This window comes from Bos taurus, chromosome 11 (genome assembly GCF_002263795.3).
Source record: "Bos taurus isolate L1 Dominette 01449 registration number 42190680 breed Hereford chromosome 11, ARS-UCD2.0, whole genome shotgun sequence".
Lineage (NCBI taxonomy): Eukaryota > Metazoa > Chordata > Mammalia > Artiodactyla > Bovidae > Bos > Bos taurus.
The window spans coordinates 74,990,095-75,011,758 of NC_037338.1; the positions used below are offsets into that span (position 1 = coordinate 74,990,095).

The 21,664-nt window shown below is 41.9% G+C and overlaps 2 protein-coding genes across 9 annotated transcripts in view; one reads left to right on the forward strand and one right to left on the reverse strand.

Moving 5' to 3' along the window:
• SF3B6 (splicing factor 3b subunit 6) lies at positions 1–8,126 on the forward strand. The gene is given in 4 exon segments (NM_001046017.1): positions 1–259; positions 2,962–3,080; positions 7,556–7,694; positions 7,866–8,126. Coding segments are annotated over 4 exon segments (378 nt in total). The 5' UTR covers positions 1–229; the 3' UTR covers positions 7,956–8,126.
• The window catches only part of FKBP1B (FKBP prolyl isomerase 1B), a 22,060-nt gene continuing 4,210 nt past the window's right edge, over positions 3,815–21,664 (reverse strand). For 6 of the 8 annotated variants that reach the window (XM_024999249.2, XM_024999253.2, XM_059891569.1 and 3 more), the window contains 3 exons: positions 19,352–19,399; positions 14,289–14,401; positions 12,641–13,249 (listed from right to left, as the gene is read on the reverse strand). In XM_024999249.2, the coding sequence (XP_024855017.1) occupies positions 13,121–13,249; positions 14,289–14,399 (240 nt within the window). In that variant the 5' untranslated portion in view covers positions 14,400–14,401; positions 19,352–19,399 and the 3' untranslated portion in view covers positions 12,641–13,120. Of the gene's footprint in view, positions 4,648–12,640; positions 13,295–14,288; positions 14,402–19,351; positions 19,400–21,664 lie in introns of those variants that run through there. The other 2 variants (XM_024999250.2, XM_010810264.4) reach the window with 2 other exon arrangements.

Sequence of the window (21,664 nt, forward strand, 5' to 3'; positions counted from 1 at the left end):
GTTAAGTATCTCAGACCTATTTTGCTCTGGAGTCTTATTTGTAAGAGTAGCTACGTCAGCACGTTTCGGCGTGAGACGGTGATATTCCGTCGAGTTAGAACAGCTTCCGGCGGGGTCTGGATGTTGATGTCCTGTATCTGATGCCTTGTTGCGGTCGAAAGTAAGCGAGCTCCAGAGGAGTGCGGAGAAATTCAAGTCTTTCCTGCTGTAACTTCATCAGCCCGCCAAGATGGCGATGCAAGCGGCCAAGAGGGCGAACGTGAGTGTTGGGGACTTCTGCCGAGGAAGGGGACTTGGCTGCTGGCGTGACCAGAGAGCATTCTTGGCCCTCCTTTGTCCCTTCGGGGGGAAGGATCAAAAGTTATCTGTCAGAGGGGAGATTTCATCCTGGCCCCGACCTTAGGAATGTGCTCCTTGAGTCATATTTCCGTCACTGTTGCTTTTGAGTCTGTTATCTTACTGTCAGTGATAGTGTTAACAGCCTAAGTTGCTTCACGTGTACCCGGAATCTGGCATCGGGATCTTCTCCTCGGCCTAAAAGTCAGTAGCGCAGTTGAACCCCCCAATAAATCACTTAGGCTTTCCAGCTGGAACCTGGAAGTATCTTCAGATTATGGAATTTTTGGATCCTTCATTAATGTTTTCAAAGATATTTTTTGAGCACCTTAGTATGTTCCAGACTTGAGGGAGGATCCAATAAGTCACTCATATTTATTGAACACTTACTGTGTGCCAGACACTAGTCTTAAGTACTGGAGATACAATAATGAATTAAAAAAAAAGACCTGCTGCTTACATTGTAATATTAGGGAGTGGGGTGTTATGGAAACCTAAGAAAAATTGTCTCGAGAGAGTGGTCAGCTTTAAGCTTCTGAGAGGTATACTAAGGTGAAGACATAATTGAATATGGTTAGGTGAAGATTTTTGGTAACTTCGATAATAATCATTTCAGTGGATAAACGTGGAATACGGTGGGATGAAAAAAAGGTAGAAATTGAGAAAATGGAGATAGCTTTTCCACAAGTTTTCATGTATGTACATAGACGTTGGATGACAGTTAACTTTATTTTAAAGATGTGTGATATAAGGTGTATTTGTATGCCAATGTTGCAGGAGAAAGATAGGTTAAATTCAGTAGTTTGGGGTAGGTGAGGGGTTATCATAGCAATGAGAGGGAAAGTGGATGAATGTGGATAAATGAAGATTGAATATAAGACATTTACCATTTGGTTATATCTGTTTTCTCTAATAAGCAAGAGCCAAGGTTGTCATCTGGGATGAGCAGGGAAGAGAGGATACAGTTCAACTCAGATGTCAGAGGGAGTGTTGATGGTAAGGTTTGAGGAAAGAGGAGAAAATGTGATATAGTGTCTTGCAGAGTTAGAAAGCGGATTTACTAGAAAGTATGTTGTGATTATCTGACAGTGTTAATTATCTACTTGAACTGAACCTTAAATCTTAACGTCTAAAACTTGATTGTACTTGTTTACCATTTGTCGCCACTAATAGCCTGAGGGCTGGGAATAAGTTATCTTGTTCTTCCACTTATACAACACTTTATTGTTAATGCCTGAAATAGACATTTAATAGTTTATGTGCTGGTTTAATAGTTATTGTGCACATTAGTAATGTCCAGTATGTAATTAGTATGTTAACAAGGAGCACAAGAATGAAATCTGGACTGGAGATACATATTTGGGAGTCATCGACTCAGGGTGGAAAGCATGTGTAGTTAAGAGACCAAGGTAATGTAGAGATAAGGGGAGTATATGAAGAGTCAAGAAAAGAAGTCTAAAGGTAAAACTCTTTGGAAAATCCTATTTTAATGGCCAAAGAAGACTGAGGACTACTAGCCAGAGAATTAGGAGGAATCCAAGGCGATAGAGTGTCAGAAATAGTCAAGAAGGTGATAGTGAACAGTGTCAGAAGCCTCAGAGGAGCTGATGAGAATTGAACACTAAGTGAAAGGTCTTAGTGCATAAAAACAATTTTCATCAGAGTGCTTGGGTAGAGCTAGATTGTGGTAGGTTAATGAGTGTCATGAAGTAAAGAATAAGAGGCAGTGAGTATATACACTGCATCTTTTCAGATGGTTGACTGAAAGAAAAGAAAAAAGGAGCAAGATGGGATAGTAAGTAGAGAGCTCTTTTTTGTCCCCTTCATTCTGTAATCCTAATGTATAACAAAGGTGCTCACTAAATATTTGAATGAATGAAGAGGGATCCAAAGTGTTTTATTTTGTGTGACAATTGGGAGTATATAAGCAACTGTTCACGTGAGGAATAAGAGAAGCCAATGGTGAGGAAAAGGCTATAAATTCAAAGGAGAGAGGGGATCATTGATAGAACAAGTTTCTGAGACCAGAAAAGGGTCATCAGTAGGAGTTTTATTATCCAGCAAACAGGAAGCAGTTCCCTTGTTCTTCCCCACAAATGTCTGTAGCATTGAGGACTTTTAAATGAGGTTGGATATCTTTGTTTACCTGTAGTGACTAAAAATCTGGATTTTGTAGTAGTGTAGTAGTAGTGAAGTCGCTCAGTCGTGTCCAACTCTTTGCAACCCCTTGGACTGTAGCCTACCAGGCTCCTCCATCTATGGGATTTTCTAGGCAAGAATACTGGATTGGGTTGCCATTTCCTTGTCCAGGAGATCTTCTCGACCCAGGGATTGAACCTGGGTCTCCCACATTGTAGGCAGACGCTTTACCATCTGAACCACCATGGAAGTCCTGGATTTTGTAATAGCCTCTTATTAGTTCCTACTAACAGCCCTCCCTATAACCAGCATCCAGTTGCTTTTCCCAAGAGCATTCCATTTTCATTAATGTCAGATTACAGTTCTTACTCTTGGTGTATAAAAATTATGTATCTTTTTTTTTTTAGAATGTATTATGAGACAATTTTTCAAATAGTAGCTCTCTTGCCTCTGATTATAATGATAACCCATTATCTTTCATTTTAGATTCGACTTCCACCAGAAGTAAATCGGATTTTGTATATAAGAAATTTGCCTTACAAAATCACAGCTGAAGAAATGTATGATATATTTGGGAAATATGGACCTATTCGTCAAATCAGAGTGTGAGTCTTACTGAAACTTTTGAAATGTCATTTAGAAAAATGATTGTGTAATTTATAATCTCAGAATTAACAGCTGACAGAGGGCCTTACCAAGAGGCTAGAGACCCTCATGATCCAACTCATTGAAAGCCAAGAATGGTAGTTGTGAAATTATAGAGAGCATGAAGTAGTAATGAGTGGTTTGAAGGCAACAGATGGGAAGAAAAAGAATTGACATTTTTTATATAGCTACTATTTTAAAGAAGTATTCTACTGTGGTTACTCTTAATTTTCTCAACAGTCTTTACTGTCTCCTTTACTGACTCCAAAATTTCTGAGTAAGTTGTGTAAAGAGATATAAAAGTAACAGAAAAATGTTTTTTTTTTTTTTCAACTACACCTTTCTATTGAAGATTTAGAAGTATAGGGCAAAGTAATTATAAATCCATGTTTTAATTTAATCTAAAGATTGGGGCTTCAGATGATATCTGTTGAACATCTTCTGTATGCCATTTGTCCTAATAGGTGCTTTTATTTGCATCACTGACACTACAACCCTGTGTGGAAGTGATAGGGTGTCTGTTTCACAGGTGAGGCTACTAAAGCTCAGAGAGTAAAAGTATCAGTACTTTTCAAGTTTCACCCAGCTCTTTAGGGATAAAATCTTGTGATTCTAAATTGAATCTCTGCATAGTACCACAGCTGCTGTCCTTTTAACTAGTATACGTGAGCAAATTAACTAGGAGTCCATCTAAGAGGATTTCTAAAGGTTTTATTTTCCATTGGAATTCTTTTATGACTTGACAGTTCCTTCTTGGCTTTTAGAACTCTGTGAGATCTTGAGGATTCTCCTTTTCAGTGATCACTGTTCTTCCAAAAAGTAAACGAAGAGCTAGAAATGTACCATCATTGGTACTCAGAAGTGAAATGAAAATGAAGTGTTACAGACCAATTGTCTTTTTAAGGAACTCTTTTTTTTTTTCCAAATTTGATAAAACTTTTGGGCCCTTTCTGCAGAATACACACAACATTTTACGTGATTTCAGTGGGTACATGAGCTCTAGGTTAAGAACTCCTGTTTGAGACATACAAGAATGGTATCCCTTGACTTGGGGTTCAGGAGACAAGATTCTGCTTCAGAATGAGTCATGTGACTCTAGACAAATTGCCTGGCTTTTTCCTCACATAGAAGATAATCTGAATGGATAGTGCCTTTCAGCTTTTAACATGGAGGCAGTATGATAACCTAGGTTCAAATACTCACTGGGTACTTGCTAGTCATATGAAACAACAAAATAGTTAACCTTCTGGAGTTTATCTATGATATAAAATCTTTCTAGAAGAATTTCCCAGAGGATCAAATTAGATAGTTCACACTTTGAGTATTTCCTTCCCAATGTGCATCAGCTACCCCCTCTCCGTGCTCCCATAGCTGCTTCTCTTAGTTGTCATATGGTTTTGCTGTTGACTGTGTGCTCACTTGTGGCTCCTGCCAGCCTTTGGATTCTTCCAGGGTAGGTAACCATATATTCTTTTCACTTATGTTGACAACTCTTGTTGTGCCTGACACATGCTAAGCACCCGGTGCCTGTAAGTAAATGAATAATATAGAAAGTGGCAGTGTATTTATGAAGGTATAACAAAATTTATTCATAGTACACAATTAAGAGATTAGTGGAGTTAAGTCAATATAAAGATTGCAGAGTAGCTCAGGGCCTTAGAACTCTCAGTCCGCTGTCTGGGATGGATTTCCACCCAGCTCATCTCATTTCTGGCTCCTCATTCTTCAGATCTCAGCTTTAATGCCAGAGTGGTTTTCCTAGACCACCCTAGCTAAAGTAACCCCTATCTTCCCATTAATCTCTCATTAACTGCAACTGTTTTACATCTATTTACATAATATCTTTCTCCTGCATGAAAAGAGCCCCTTGAAGGAAGGGATGATGCTCATCTTTTTCACTATTGGATTTCCAGCACCTGTCACGTAGAAAGAACGCTATGTATATTTGTTGAATAAATTCATAAAAGTTTGGTGTGCAAGAACTTGGGTCTAAGTTACTGATTGAGGAACAGATGTTTCCTATCCTGTAGCTGTGGGCATGCTCTGTGGCACCCAGCAGTAGGGTGAGTGGCCTTCTCAGTTTGCCCAGAGCCAAGGAGTTTTCTGGGACAGTGGACTTTCAGTGCCCAGACCTGGACAGTCTTGGGCAAACCCGGCTGATTTGTCAGCTTACCTGGCATGTAGCAGACTCTCTGTGCTTTGAATTTTTTAAAGCTCTTTCATACTTGTTACATCTTTTGTTTTTTAAAACCATGTGTGAGGTAGGATGTCACTATTTGACACATGAAAACAGCTGAAGCTCAGAGAGGTTGTTCCATGAGTAGATCTCCTTACTTTTACTTTAAGCTTTTACCATTGATCAAGAAAATAATGTTGCAGGAATTCCCTGGTGATCCAGTGGTTAAGATCCAAGCTCTCACTGCTGAGGACCCAGTTTTAGTCCCTGTTCAGGGAACTAAAATCCTATAAATTGTGTGGTGTGGCCAAAGAAAGAAAATACTGTTGACTCAGCACCTAACATATATTAATAGTAGGTACCAAGTATATATTTTTAATTAAAATTACAATGTAGATTTCAAGATACTAGGTTGATAATTAGGGGCTGGGGCACTTGAGATGGAGCATCTTTAAAATGGGTTTAGTGCCTGTCGTGCTTCTACTTCCTAAGAAGATGTAAGAGGAAAAAGAGAGATGCTCTTGTTTTGTTAGCTTCCTGGAAAAAAGATGTGTGTGAGAACTGATAGGAAAAAGTAGATCTCCATCCTTCAGATGCCTATTAGCACTTGCTGTATGCATAGCAACTGTAGGAGTAAAATTAAAAAAAAAAAACATTTATTTGCCCTTTTGGAACTTAAATTTTTACTTTTTTTTTTTAATGGTTTTATTCCAAAATAAAAATTAAGTGGACTTATGGGGAAAATCTTTGGGACAGTGTTTTTTTCCTTTGAGTATTCCCCAATATTTCAAAACTAAGCATTCTTGAAAATGGTTAAAAGTCAGAAGTTGTTACTTTCAGTGAGTAAAGAGTATAATAAAATTCTTCATCAGGCCCATGCAGTCTGACAAAGTGAGAGCATTCTATGGTCCTGGCACCCTTCAACCCCCTCAGCCCCCTACACCTCTCCCTTTTACAGGAAGCACAAGCTCTGACCAGGGCCCAGAACTGTAGTCTCATCCTAGATCAAATCTAGGCAGGTGCCTCCCCTTCCCGTGGGCCCACTGCCTTCCCTTGACCCTGTGCAGTCACCGTGGCAGTTGATAAACCTTATTGTGCAGTTGCGTTGGGTGGCTGGAACTCAGATGAAGGCAAGGGGATATCCATCTTTAGCTTACCGGAGCATAAGCTGAATAGGACCTCTGCCCGCTGTCCCCACTCATAAGTGCATGGCCATCTGCCACCTGCAGTTTGTTGCTCCTCACGCTTCTTCCCTAGCTGCTCCCCTAACTGAAGCTGTGTGAGGAGAGGAGGTGGCAGCCCTATAGCTTCCCTACACAAGAAGCAGCTCCATATCCATGAGCTTCTGTGTTCAGCCACCTGCCAGCATTCTTCTCTGACTCACAGGTACCCCACCAACAAGGACACTTCAAACCCAACCCCTCCAGAAACCCAGCCCTTTTCCCTGGCTACAGAGGGCTGTGTAATGCATAAAAGTGCAGATGTTAACTAAAAGTGAATGTCTGAAGGTTAGCAGTTGAATCTTGTTTTGAAAGGACAAAGAATCTTCTAAGGAAAATGGAAGAAACTACATTAGCTCTCTCTTTACATCGGAGGACACCTGTCCTGGTCATAAAGGATGGTGGTTGACTGTTTTTAATTTTGCCATCTTCTTGGTAGGGGCTTCCTTCCAACCCCACTCCTGCCACAGACACAAAATTTATTTTTATGGATTTTATAAGCTTTAGTAAAATACTACCCAGAAACGTTTGTTCGCTACATTGATGGAGAATGTCTTGTGTTTAAGAATTGGAACTAAAATTAGAGTGAGGGAGAAAATCAAAATCTTTAGAAACAAGGGACTAGTGTGGTAAATAACCAAAACGTGTTGTTTCTGTTACATAAATGGACATTAAGAAAAGCTGCATCCTAGACATCCTTGGTAATAACAGCTATCACTCCTAAGGTACTATACTTACCAGTGTAAGACTAAAAATTGATTCTTAGTATGAGCAGTAGGAGAGTGAACATGAGGACTGCTCTCTCTTAGTAGGGTAGTGAACATGAAGACTGAACATTTCAAGCTGGTTCTTTGCTGCTCTTGTTTTAGTAACCATATTAGTATTCTTAATATAGTAAGTTTCATCTGAGATATGGTACTTAAAAATTACCTAATTCAAGAAATTAAAGGCTTATTCAGCATACCTGCCATAATATCTATTTCCCCTAAAGGTTTTCAGGTAAATGTGTATTTTAATTAAGTCCAATTCCACTTTGTAGGGGGAACACACCTGAAACTAGAGGAACAGCTTATGTGGTCTATGAGGACATCTTTGATGCCAAGAATGCATGTGATCACCTGTCAGGATTCAATGTTTGTAACAGATACCTTGTGGTTTTGTACTATAATGCCAACAGGGTAAGTACAGCCACAGTTCTCATCACTTGGGGAACCCATGTAAGAGTTCGTGGAGGGTTGTACCATTAGGGGAGATGTATCTCCAGAGTTCTTTTCTAGCTAGTGCTATTGGTAAAATTCATTTGACTGTAGGTTGGTAACTGTTAACTTTTGTCCTTACTACACTTTCAGGCATTTCAGAAGATGGACACAAAGAAGAAGGAAGAACAGTTGAAGCTCCTTAAGGAGAAATATGGCATCAACACAGATCCACCAAAGTAAACGTTTTCTGCATTTTCACTTTGGACTAAAACCCGTGAATGACCACCACTATTTTTTTTTTTTTTAATGCTGAATATTGTGATTTCTTATTTGAGATTGAAAAAGACCCACTTGAAACTGATATATGTTAGAATATATTATGTTAATAAACTTGTAGCTTTTGGTAAAACATGTCAGTGTTTTCTCAAAATTTTTCCTATATTATACCAGGAAAAAAAGATAATAATAAAACAGCAATTGAACCATATCAAGAATTATTCAGTAGTAGGTGGTCCTAGAGACCGAGCTTCTTAAGAATGGGGACCTTTTGATACTCTCAATACCACCAGTGACCAATCCAGTGCTTAGCCATCAGGGGAACTTATTAAGAGCATTGTTCCTTATTGAATGTCTATTAATAATGAAATCTACATAATAACTCAGTGAAGGTAGGTATCTCCATTTTGCAGATAAGGAAACCAAAGTTTATCATTTTGAGTGAATGAATAAAATGTTTTTTGACATCAACTACTTATTAACCACATGAGTACATTTGAATGATACTTGGTTTACAGTTAGTGAAATGCCTTTGTCAGTTATTGGTACCCTTGTCCTTAGAGGTTTATTCTAGAAATGGTCATTCAGATGGTAATGCATTGTTAGAAGCGTGAGAGCAAGCTGCCAGGGTGGTGGTATTTGTTGTTACATGTCTAAGCTGTATTTATGTATTCTTTCCCTTTAGTTAATAAGTGTCTGTGTATATTTTGGACCTTAGCTCATAGTATATCTTTGCCATAAATAAAATACTTAATGCTTAGTCTTATAATCACAAACTCCCATGGCATGGAAATAGTATGTTTATTACCATATTCATCATAGCTCAGCAGCTTGGAGGAGATAGCTATAATTTTCTTTTTATAGTGTAGGCATGGGCCAAATGGAGAAACATGGACTAATTGTTTTGTATATAACTATAACCCAAAATCAATTTGAAATGTACAAGCACTGAATCATTTAAATGGACAAAGCCTATTCTACTTTTAAATGCATTTAGCTTTGAAATCTATCATTACTGTAAGAAAATAGACTATTTTATACTTTTTGTACTGTCTTCTCAAAGCCTACTATTGAAAATCAAGAAATAATTGTCTTATTTATTAACTCTGTCTGAGTGCTTTTTGAAAGCACTGTCAAAGAGTAGAAAAGAGTCATTTATTTCTAAGAAGGGCAGGCAGATGACAAAGGAGCCGCAGCTATAATTTTCTCGTGGATGCTTTTATGAGTTCCTTATTTTTGTAATGCTCAGTGTGCTTTTAGATATTTATAAATATAAAAAGAATTTTCTAAAAGACTTTTGTAAGGAGAAAACAAATTAGACCTACTTAGAGTGTGGTTTGTCTACAGACTGACTTGCCCCTAATATAAGTTGTTTTAAATTAGTAACAAGGGGGAATTCCTGACAGTTATAACTGGTCTATCATTTGGATTATATATCTGTTAGTTGAATTCCATGACCTAAAGTTAAGAGTTTTTTAAAAATGCCCTCTAATTGGAAATTTTTAGCCAGTTCCAGTTACGTTACAAGAACATTAATTCAGGGGACACATCCCGAGCCCCTGCTCTGTTCTCTGTAGTGAAATGCTGAGGACATAGTTATAGCCAGTCCTCTGCACCACGCATTGAAGGCGTGGTTTCTCAAAATGCTTTTAAGAGTACAAGGAATCGAGACTTCCCTGGCAGTCCAGTGGTTAATACTTCACCTTCCAAGGCAGGGGATGTGGGTTCGATTTCCGGTCTGAGAGCTAAGATCCACATGTTTTGTGACCAAAAAAAAAACAAAACAGAACATAAAACAGAAGCAATATTGTAACAAAGACTTTTAAAATGGTCCTTATTTAAAAAAAAATTCTTAAATCCAGGGGGACATGGAAGCCACCTGGGGAGCTTAAAAAAAAGGGAATGATTGTGTTCATGTGCATGTATGTACACACACACATGTGCCAGAGCTGCTTTACATCCATGTAGGTTAGGTTTCAAGTTTCCAGGAAAGATTTTGTATGAATAGAGAATTCATTGACTGGAAGTTTGAAAATGACTGACACAACATATATTTCATCATCACCTTCTTGCTTAACAACTTTTGGTGGCTTGCACAAGATGATGCCCAAACCCTTGTCATATTGCATCGCAATTTTCTGTGTTATCTTTTAAGAGTGTCAGTAAAGCAGGGCCTGTGAAGCCTAGCGCCCTACCCTCTCCACGTGCTAGCTAGTAGGTATTTGCTTTTATTCCCCCCTCCTCTTAGTGTCTCCTGTTACCGCCTCGGCTATGAGTACTCTAGACTGAGATCATTTACTTGGTTCCATAATGGGCACCTGAAATGGTCCTGGTGCTATTTTTAGTTACCTTATTGGTGTCACAGCAGAAAACATGATGATAATCTTTTATACAGGCTGACTTCTGAGGAATTCTCATAGGCCTTTTGTACCACTGAGGAAAGCGAGGAACCAAGACGTTCTGAAGGAAACACCCCAGAAAGGAGTGAGGGTAGCACCTTCTGACTGGTCTGGTCCCAGCATAGAGGTAAGCACAGGGACTGGTGACTGAAAGCAAAGTAGCCCCTTTCTCATTTCATTTTCTCCATCTTAAAGCACTGCTTCTTCATTAGCTCATGAGTCCTCAGCAGAGGAATACAGCCAGGACATTTTGGAGACAAAAGGGTTCGATAAAATAGCCAAAATGTATCATATCACATACATGACACATTTTGTGATTTGTTACCAACAAGTCTGTGAAGGAAACTTAACAGCACTTGCCCCTCCCTCCGTCTTGAAACAATTCTAAGACACCAGTGACAGAAGAACCCTGACGATGGCCAAGAGCTTTTCTCACTCATGCCAACTAAAAAATCTCTTAGCCACATTGCCATGGGCTCTCCTGACATACATAACCCATATCAATCAGCGGGCTGGTTTTAAAACCTAACTGGAAATTCCGGTAAGTTATAGTAAAGGCAGATGAAACTATTAATAAGCAGCATGCTGCTGCTGCTAAGTCACTTCAGTCATGTCTGACTCTGTGTGACCCCATAGATGGCAGCCCACCAGGCTCCCATCCCTGGGATTCTCCAGGCAAGAACACTGGAGTGGGTTGCTGTTGCCTTCTCCAATGCATGAAAGTGAAACGTGAAAGTAAAGTCGCTCAGTCCTGTCCGACTCTTAGCGACCCATGGAACGCAGCCTACCAGGCTCCTCCATCCATGGGATTTTCCAGGCAAGAGTACTGGAGTGGGGTGCCATTGCCTTTCCCAATAAGCAGCATAGATAGAAACAAGTTCAGAATCATATATTCTTCTCAGAAGTAATGCTCCAGTGTAAAGTTAGAGCAAATCTAGATGAAAATAAGTACATACTTATTATCACAAGTAATGTCCCACTTATTATCACAAGTAATGTGAGTGAGTGTATGGCTTTGAAGCATAACACATCATCATTTCTTTAGATGCACAAAGTGCACTTTTCCATCTTTTCCAAGAAGGGAGTGCATCTCTTTAAGTCCAAATGTAGATTTCATGATCGATGACCTGAAGTGCTCAAATCCAGCATTTGATGACTAAGCTATGGGGTTTGGACAAAATGTATTCCTTCAGTTACAGTTACTCAGAAGAGGATTCTGAGCCTGTGAAAGAAGTGGCAAGCAATACCTACTTTGTAGGGCTGCTTAGTGGAGAAGGAAATGGCAACCCACTTCAGTATTCTTGCCTAGAGAATCCCGTAGACAGAGGAGCCTGGTGGGCTGCTGTTCATGGGGTCACACAGAGTCAGACATGACTGAAGTGACTTAGCAGCAGCAGCAGCAGCAGCAGCAGGGCTGCTTAGAAGGTTGGTGGTAGTTTTTATTTTAAAATTAGAAAAAAATAAGACTAGAACAAGGCCCACTAAGTACAATAGGTACATCAGAGTGGTATGTATGCTACATAAACTTTTGAAAGTTCACTTCATGCACTTTGCTTTTAGGAAAGACCTACATGAACACCTGTTTTTGCTATGCAAAAGAAATCCACAGAGGATTTTTGCTTTTATGGAAAAAGGAGAAAAGCAAAAATAGCATTCAGAGTGGTTAAGAGGCAGCATGAACCCTGAGCAGTGACTGATAGCACCAAGCTCCTTCCCCATGAACTATACAGCATCAAGCCGTCATAGCTTTGAACTGAGTCTGTGAGCATCTGTGCTCTTATCTTGATTTATTTTGTGCATCCATTAGCAAGATGTGCCCTGGTGTAACTGCTTCACTTCACACCATTTCAGCTTACAAAAGGTTTCACAGGCATGCTGTACTTTCTACTTTCGGATAGTGGGGAAACCTGTACTACATAATATCACTGTCCTGGCTACTTCTATTCCATTCTTTTCCACAAGGGCAACTGACTTATGTGGTCCTTAAAGCACTTCCTTTGACGACTGTGGTCCTTAAAACACTTCCTTTAAGGACCACATACATCAGACATAAGAGATGCAGGTTCGATCCCTGGTTTGGGAAGATCCCCTGGAGGAGATGGCACCCCACTCCAATATTCTGGCCAGGAGAATCCCATGAACAGAAGAGCCTGGCAGACTCTCAGTCCATGATGTCACAAAAAGTCGAACACAACTGAGTGTCTGAGTACACTTAAAGCACTTCCTACCTTCAGTAAGGATGGACAGGCATTTGTCAAGCACAGAGCCTTTATTTTACATACCGGTTTCAAAGAGGACATTGTTTAAGTCAGCAGAACTTCTGAGAGAGAAAGTGACAGCAAAGGTAACTGGCTCAAGTCCCTCTGTGTACAGCACGTACGTTTCATGTCTGAGCACCTTGTGTGTCTGGCTTAAGTAAAAGTAAGGCAGTGTAGATTGTGCGAACAAGAAATCTGTTCTGTGATCAGGAATGGCTGCTACATGCATCACGCAAAGTGCACAACCGGAAACATTTCAATCTGCAACCGAAGTTTCCTCAAGCAAAGATTAGCGTGAACAGTGACAGAACACAGACAGAGCAACTTGGGCAGAGAGAATGAATAATGCCATGGGGCAGTGAGGTTAGCGCACTGATCAAGAGCCCCAAGCAGGAGGAGCCGTCCCAGTGGCCGAGCAGGCTAGGAGGGTGAGCAGCAGCCATCTCCAGCCACCTTCAGTTCCTTCCTGCCTTCACTCTAGGTTGAGCAGCTCCACGTCAAAGATGAGGGTGGCATTGGGAGGGATGACACCGGGGTGGCCTGTGGCTCCATATGCCACATCGGGAGTGCAGGTCAGCTTCGCCCTCTGCCCCAAGCTCATCTAGCAGGGATGGGGGCAGATGGGGAGAGGAGAAAGAGGACCCAGCTTGATTTAAAAGAAAAAAGTAAGGTAACTATGTCATTTTCCCAAACCATCCTCATGGTAACCCTGAAGATCTGAGATGAATTTTATATGTGGCACACTGAAGTGATGCTAAGAGTTGTAACCAAGGCAGATTGCACGTCAGACTAGCAGAGACATAACTACGGACAGTAACTTCAACACTGTAGTCTCAAATTCATTGATCCAGCAAACAATGCTGCTTATTCAATTAGAGTGCCCTCAACACTTCAATCTGTTCATAATTTTTCCTTCTTTCAAAGAAGCCTAAAGAGGATGTGTAAAGACCATATATGCATGTATACACTCATGTAGGTGCTAGGACCAATTCATTAGATTAAGAGATTAGAAGGCACAGCAAGGAACATCACATGACTTCATAGAGGAAGGAAGAAGAGCCTGAACCAGGGCTCATCACAGCAGTCCTCAAGGATTTGTCTGGCATTAGTGGGACAACTGGTGAAATTTGAATAATCAATTTTTAAATTTTGAGTAACTGATTCAAAAATTTGAACAGATTGGCTAATAGCATTGTATCAATGTTAATGTCCTGGTTTTGTTCACGGTACTATGGTTACATAAAACATTAACGTTTAGGGAAGCTAGGTAAAAGAGTATACGAGAACTCTACTCATATATAGTATTTTTGCAAGTCTGAAATTGGCGCTTTTTTTTTTAAAGTTAAAAAAACCCCTAAACACAGTAGCCTACCCCACCTCTTCTGCTGTTTCAGTCCTGAACAGCTAGTAGCTCACAGGCTTGCTCAGAACTGGAGGGATGTGCTTGGGAAGACAGCCCGAAGTGACAGGCAACAAAAGGGGTGGGGACACAAAGCCAGGACTGAAACTAGGTGGCATTGCCAAGCCCTGGCAGTGGAGTCAAAGCAGTGGTGGTCTGTGATGGGGGAGGGTGGAGGGCAGAGTGCAGAGCCCAGACCCCCAGCTGCTCAAACCCCCCTTAACAAGGATCCTCTTCTTACCTGGGCTGCGCCCTCTTCAAAACCCTTGATGACTTCCTGTTTGCCAATTCTGAACTTGAAAGGCTTGTTTCTGTCTCTGGATGAATCGAATTTCTTGCCATTTTGAAGCATTCCTGTGAAAGCAAGGATAGGGTGGGAAAGAGCTGTGGTCGTGAGATAACTCCCATGTCAGGTTCAACATGTCTAGTATGGAATTCCTATTCTGTACAAACCTGCTGTCTTCCTGTCCTCCCCATCCATCCCATTGACTAAGCAAGAAACCTGAATACTTCCACATCCCGCCAATCACCAAATGGTACATATCTTTGAAGTCCAGCTATTTTCTCTACTTTTATTACCACCACCACCCTGTGGTCTCATCAACCCACTATCACACCTCACCTGTGGACAGGAACCGACTCTAACAAGCCTTGTTGCTCTGCTTTCCCTTCTCCACACTGCACCCAGAATGGTTTAAAACACACACACACACACACACATACACACACACGTGCACGCGTGCGGGCGCACACATGCCTGATCCTATTTTTCCCTTGCTTCTATAACTTCCCTGAGGGAGAATCTGAATGCCTACATTGTATCCAGGCACTTTAAGATCTAGCTACTGCCTGCCTGACAACCTTCTCTCTGTCCTCCCCTTCTCCCTTTCCCTTCCCTATTTAGGTCAGACCTTTCTCAAGTACTTCTACACATTGCAACTTTTTTATGCACCTTCCTTAGCCTGATGGTCTGTTTTCCCAGGCATTTCAGTTTCAGGTTGAGTCCTCACCTGATATTCTCAAGGCTCCCCCCCTACACAAAACTCAAAGGTCATATCATCCTTTATTGCAGTGAACAGTGTAAAGTGACCCAGCCAGTCAGGGGCAGCCTCCAGACGTATTACAAAAGGACTGTGTGAACTCAGGACACCCTGAGTGTTTTCTTAGCAGACTGAAGTATCCCTCAGCCTCCAACTGCAGATACCTTGTCATTCTTGATGTACATACATGTGTTGTCTCAGTCCAGCTGCCTAAGAAACAAGAGCTGCTTTTCTGTTTGCATTCTGCAAAGGATGCTATTTCACATCTTCTTCTCATGGCCCCTGGACCACAACAGAAGGCAATCTGGGACCAGAGAAAGATCTAGCTTGTAAATTCAGAGACTGGATTCTGACTTCACTTTGGCACTAACTCACTGTGTGAACTTAGGCAGATCACTTTCTCTCTGATCTCAGATTTGCCATGTTTCATATGAGAGGTCTAGTGTCTAAGTATCTGTGATTCCACATCCTAATTCCTACAATATAAATGTATAAATGTATAAGAGACATTCTTATTTACCTATTTTCTGGACAGAATAAATTGGGCTCTTTCCCTGGGTACTAAATCAGGCAAAGAAGAAAACCCTATTGCTACACAGAGACACACACAGATGGATACTTCTGTATCAAATATACGAGATCAAATACAAACTCAAGCATATACACAGGTTGCTAAGATATTCAGAGATGCGCATGCATGCTCACATACATTTATGCACATGCACTCAGAAGAAAACCGTGATGGCCAAACAGATGCTAAGAAAATATTTAGATACATAGATATAATACAGTCACACAGACACAAACTTGTACAGTACGCATATGGATATGCGCATACACACACTCATACATTCACACCCTCCATTTAAAGACTGATTTTCTCATTCCCCATACTCCTCAGGTTTCATATGACTTAAACCACTTCAGACCATAAGCTTTTATCTACTGCAGCAGGTTCAGTCAAAACCGTGCAGTCCAGAAACAGACACCACAGACACGTGGTGACCGGATTCAACAAGAGTGCCACGGAAATGCAATGGACAAAGGGTGATTTTTTTTTTTTATTAATGTTGCTGATTGACTATATATACATATGAAGGGAAATGAACCGTCAATTCACCCACACATAAAAATCAACTCTAGATGAATCAAAGGCCTAAATATGAAAGATAAAATAATAAAGCTTCTATGAAACAAGCTTCATCACCTAGGATAACAAAAATTTCTGAACACAAAATTACTAACTGCAAAAGAAAAGATTCATATGTAGAACTTCATTAAAATTAAGAATTCTGTTCAAAATGGGACTTCCCATTGGATGTGGTCCAGTGGCTGAGACTCTGTGCTCCTAATGTAGGGAGCCTGGGTTCGAACCCAGGTCAGGGAACTAGGATCCTGCATGCCACAACTATAGGATCTCATGTGCTGCAATGAAGACCCAGCACAGCCAAATAAATAAATCTATATTTTTAAAAAGATCCTGCATGCTGCAACAAAGATAGAGGGTCTCACATGCTGCAATTAAGGCCCACTGCAGCCAAATAAATAAATAAAAATTAAAAAAAAAGAAATCTGCTCAAAGGATGCCAATAAAGGAGTAAATAAAAACAGATGTTTTGGAATAGGAGATGTTTGGAATAGATATAGCCAACAAAGGACTCAAATCCAGAATACAAATGAATTCCTACAGATCAATAAGATAAAGACAGACAACCTAATTTTTTCTTAAGTGGACAAAATTTAGGTGAACTACAGAGGACCTCCAAATGACCAGGAAGCACATGAAAGGGTACTCAACTTCCTTAACCATCAGGCCTGTGCAAATCAAAACCACAAGGAGATACCCTGGGAGCCCACCAGAGAGGGCCAAAATCAAAACTAAAACCTGACAATACCAAGCAGTGATGAGGATGCCAGAGAACTGGAATGCTCAGACATGGCTGGTGGCAGTGGAAACTGGCACAACTACTTTGGAAAGCTATTCAGCAGGATCTGCTGCCTCTGAGCAGGTATAACCCTGTGCCCCAGCAATTCCACTTCTACGTTTAGCCAACCAGGTTGTCTACATATGTGCACCAGGAAACATCTACAAGACTCTTCAAAGTAACTGCTACTGCTAAGTCACTTCAGTCGTGTCTGACTCTGTGTGACCCCATAGAGGGCAGCCCACCAGGCTCCCCCGTCCCTGGGATTCTCCAGGCAAGAACACTGGAGTGGGTTGCCATTCCTTCTCCAATGCATGAAAATGAAAAGTGAAACTGAAGTTGCTCAGTCGTGTCTGACCCTCAGCGACCCCATGGACTGCAGCCTTCCAGGCTCCTCCATCCATGGGATTTTCCAGGCAAGAGTACTGGAGTGGGGTGCCAATGCCTTCTCCATTCAAAGCAACACCATTCATAATGTCTAAAAACTAACAATCCAAATGTTCATCAACTGTAGAAAGGATAAATAGCAATATATTCACAAAATGACCTGTACAGGAATAAAAAGAGCAAACTCCTGGATAAATCTCACGCACATAAAAAGTGAAATAAGAGACCTAATGAGTGAAATAACCCCAAAACAAAAGAGTACGTACTCTATGAGATGAAACCAATCCATAGGGACAAAAAGTTAGAATGCTAGTTACCTTTAGGGAGATGTAATGACTGGCGGGATGGGTTCCCAGGTGGCACCAGTGGTAAAGAACCCCCTGCCAATGCAGGAGATACAGGAGATGTAAGAGACGCGGGTTTGAACCCTGGGTTGGGAAGATACCCTGGAGGAGGGCCTGGCAACCCACACCAGTATTCTTGCCTGGAGAATCCCATGGACAGAGGAGTTTAGTGGGCTACAGTCCATACAGTCGCAAAGAGTCCTACATGACTGAAACAACTTAGTATGCACCAGCGAATGACTGGGAGGAGGCATAAGGGACAGACCAGGAGGTGCTGGAAAGGTCTGTTGATCTGGGGAGTAGTTACATAAGTGTGATCACTTTTGAAAAATTTCATCAAGCTGTACATCTTAGAGTTATATTCTCTAGTGTATTTACATATAATAAAGTTTACCAAAAATTCCCAGTCTCCAACTGGGTTTGATGAGACAGTCCCTCCCCAGACCAGACCTGCCCATGTCTAATGTTAGTATTTAATGCACATTGCCTCCTGTCTGCATGTATTGTGAAAAGTCTTTACAAAAGGATGTTGTGGTTTCGGTAACTTGATAAGTACCAGTCTGTCTGCAACATGTAGAACAGATAAATCAATTACACAGGTCAGAGGCCCCAGAAGGCTCATGGTAATTAGGACACATCACCGGGAGATGAAACACAGCTCCAGTCCACTGACGTCAGCCACTGGCAACACAGCTGTTGAGAAATACCCACACTGTCTGCCTAGAATTAACCTGGCACTTCACATTGGCCCAGAGAACTGCTAAAAATGGCCCCCATCTGACTCTATCCTAGGAATTAAACTGGCCTTGCTGTCTGCAAAGTGGCTGTCACCAAGTTCACCACATTGGGAAGAAGGTCACAAGGCAGAGCACTCCCCCTGCACCCCCCTTGGAACAAACATCTGCTCATCAATCTTCGGCCAGAAGTCCTCAGGAACTCCATCTAGAATGTTCCTCAGTCCACCTGGCCTTCCAGTCCAGATCATCCATGAGGGCTCAGCAGAGATGTGGGCCCTCCTCTGCTCCCACAGCACCACAGGCACTGCCCTCCCCCATGCCCACAACCCTGGTAAAGGTAGGGATCCTCTTGTTTCATGTTTGTGTCCCCACTGATCAGCACACCTCTTGTACACAGTAAGTGATCAGGAAGAGTAGACTGAATAGTCTATTTCCCCCAAAAGAAAGGGGATTCTGAAGAAGCCAAGACTTCACTTTTTTCATAACACTGTAGGATGAAAAGGAAGTTTGCAGGGGGGTCAGGACTCTGAGAGCTATAAGAGGAATTTCCAACTTTCAGACAGAACCAGGGGGGCCAGGGCTCCATCCTGCCTGCAACAGACAGAAGGGAAATGGAGATGGCTGGCTTTGTCAGAGGCTGGTACCATGGTGGCTCTTGCTGGTAGAAGAGGGGAGGGATTAACCTTGGCACTGCCCTTTCTCATTCCCTCAAGGCTGGCTGGGGGAGATGGGGATGGCTGGCAGTGGAAGACTTGGCTACCCTGGGGTTTCAGCCTATTCCAGGGGAGCAGATACCTCTGGAGAGGTATCAGAGTAGAGACCTGCCTGCAGAGGGGCAGGTTTGGATGAGAGGGTAAGGGGTGAAGCCTACCTGTGTAGTGCACCACGCACGTCTGGCCCTTCTTGGGGAACGTCCTTCCTGCAAGGAGACACAAATATCAGGAATGAACAGCAAATTGGGAAAAGTCACTAGGGACATTCAGGTGTGACTTGTGACCAAGAGCTCTGGCCCACATTCCCCTCCATACCACGGAGAAGCCCATGGCTCCAGTTCTGGCTCTGTGCTTTGTATGAGCCAGTGGCTATGTATGAGCGACTTCACTTCTCTGGCCTTGATCTGAACTTTATTTCCTTGGGTTCCACAACTTTGCTCTCTCCCAGTTGTTTCCCTTTCTTTGATTGCTCTTTTTACTTTCCTCCATCCATTCCACAAACCTGACAGCCTACTATCTGGCAGGCCTGGACTAGATTCCAGAGACACAGAGCAATCTATGAACTCGCAATGAGGTCAGGGAAATAGATGCATAAATAATAGATTATAATGCAGGGTGATGACTGCACAAGGATGAATAAACAGTGAAAGTCACTCAGTCATGTCCGACTCTTTGCGATCACATGGACTATACAATCCATGGTATTCTCCAGGCGAGAATACTGGAGTGGGTAGCCTTTCCATTCTCCAGCGGATCTTCCTGACCCAGGAATTGAACCAGGGTCTCCTGCATTGGAGGCGGATTCTTTACCAACTGAGCTATCAGGGAAGCCCGATGATTCTGAATAAACAGAATCATTCACAAATATTTACTGAATACCTGCACTGTGTAAGGCCTGATTTCAGGATACACCAGTGAGTTACACAGACCAGACAAGATCGCTACTCTTTTGGAATTTACATTCTAATGGCGGGAGACAAACAATACTCCAATAAACAAGACAATATAGATTGTGATAAGTTCTCTAAAGAAAATAAACACAATGATGAATTGCAGAGAGATACAGTGGGACAGGTCATTTCAGAATGGCTGGTCCAGGACAGCCTCTCAGAGGACATGACATTTGAACTGAGACTTGAAGGATGAGGAACACACTGGGAAAAGCACTGCGGGAAGAAGCAGCAGGCAGTGCATAAACTGTGAAGCAGGAAAGGATCAATGCATTTACAGAATGAAAGGAGCCTAGATGACTGGAAAGAAGGGAAGGAGGTAGAGACAAGTGGGAAAGAGCCAGATCATACAGGGCCTTGCAGAGCTGGATTTAATTCTGCAAATTCTTTAAGTGCAACAAGAAGGCATGGGAGGGCTTTAAGCAAGAGAATGACATAATCTGAATTAAGATTTTATAAGATCACTCTGGCTGTTCTGTGTAGGATGGACAGTTAGGCGCCTGTTGCAATAATCCAGACAGAAAATCAATGATGGCTTGAATTAAAGAGGTTGGCAGCAGAGAAGAGAGTAAAATAGATGGGAGATATATTTTGGAATTGGAGCTGACAGGACATGCTAATGGCATGGAGAAGGGGATCCAGGATAAGGGAGAAGCATGATGTTAAGGTTTTAGGGTGGGTGACTGGAAGGCTGGAGGAGCTATTCCTGAGATGGGGAAGACTGACGAGGCACAGATTTGTGCAGGTGGCAATCTTGAGATACTATTAAGACATACGAGCTTGTACTGCAAGTAGGCAGATGGAGAGTCTGCACTGGAACTATAAATTTGGGTGGGATCTAAAGGCCATGGGACTGGATAACAAAGCCTTGGGAGGCTGAACAGCTGAGCCAACATGTAGATGAGGCCCCAGGGAGGGAGCAACTAACTAGTGTCAGGGAAAGTATTGGAGAGGAGATAATGGTTAAACTGGGTCTTAAAAGATGAGTAACTTGCCAGAGGAAGTAAGGGAGATAATTTGGGAAGAGTGAACCACATGTTCAAAGGCTTCGAGTCACGCAGTAATGGGAGCCTGTCTGGTTTCCTGCTGTAACCTTAAGGTCTAGCACACAGTATAAGCTCAATAAATATTTGCTGAATGGCTGGTGTGTTTAACAACTTGCAGACAGCTCGATAAAGCCAGAGAAAAGTTGGTGGTAGGGATAGGGACTGCTAGTGAGAGATGAGGCTCCAGTGTGGAAGGTAAGAGAAGGCTATATCTGTCTGCCTGGAGAAAAAAGAGGATTTCTTAAAACACTTTATGCCCAGAGAGGGGCATGATCAGATATGCATTTTAAAGAGTGCACAGACTGTGGCGGAGAAAACCATGGGGGTGAGGTGGGAGGCCAGACGGAAGGCCAGGAGGTGAGACTGGAGGTGGGAAGACCAGTTTAGAGACTGCGGAAATCCACGTAAGAGATGATGGTGGCTGGAATAGGGCAGAGGCTGAGGAGATGGAGTCTTCAAGATACTCAGCAGGAGA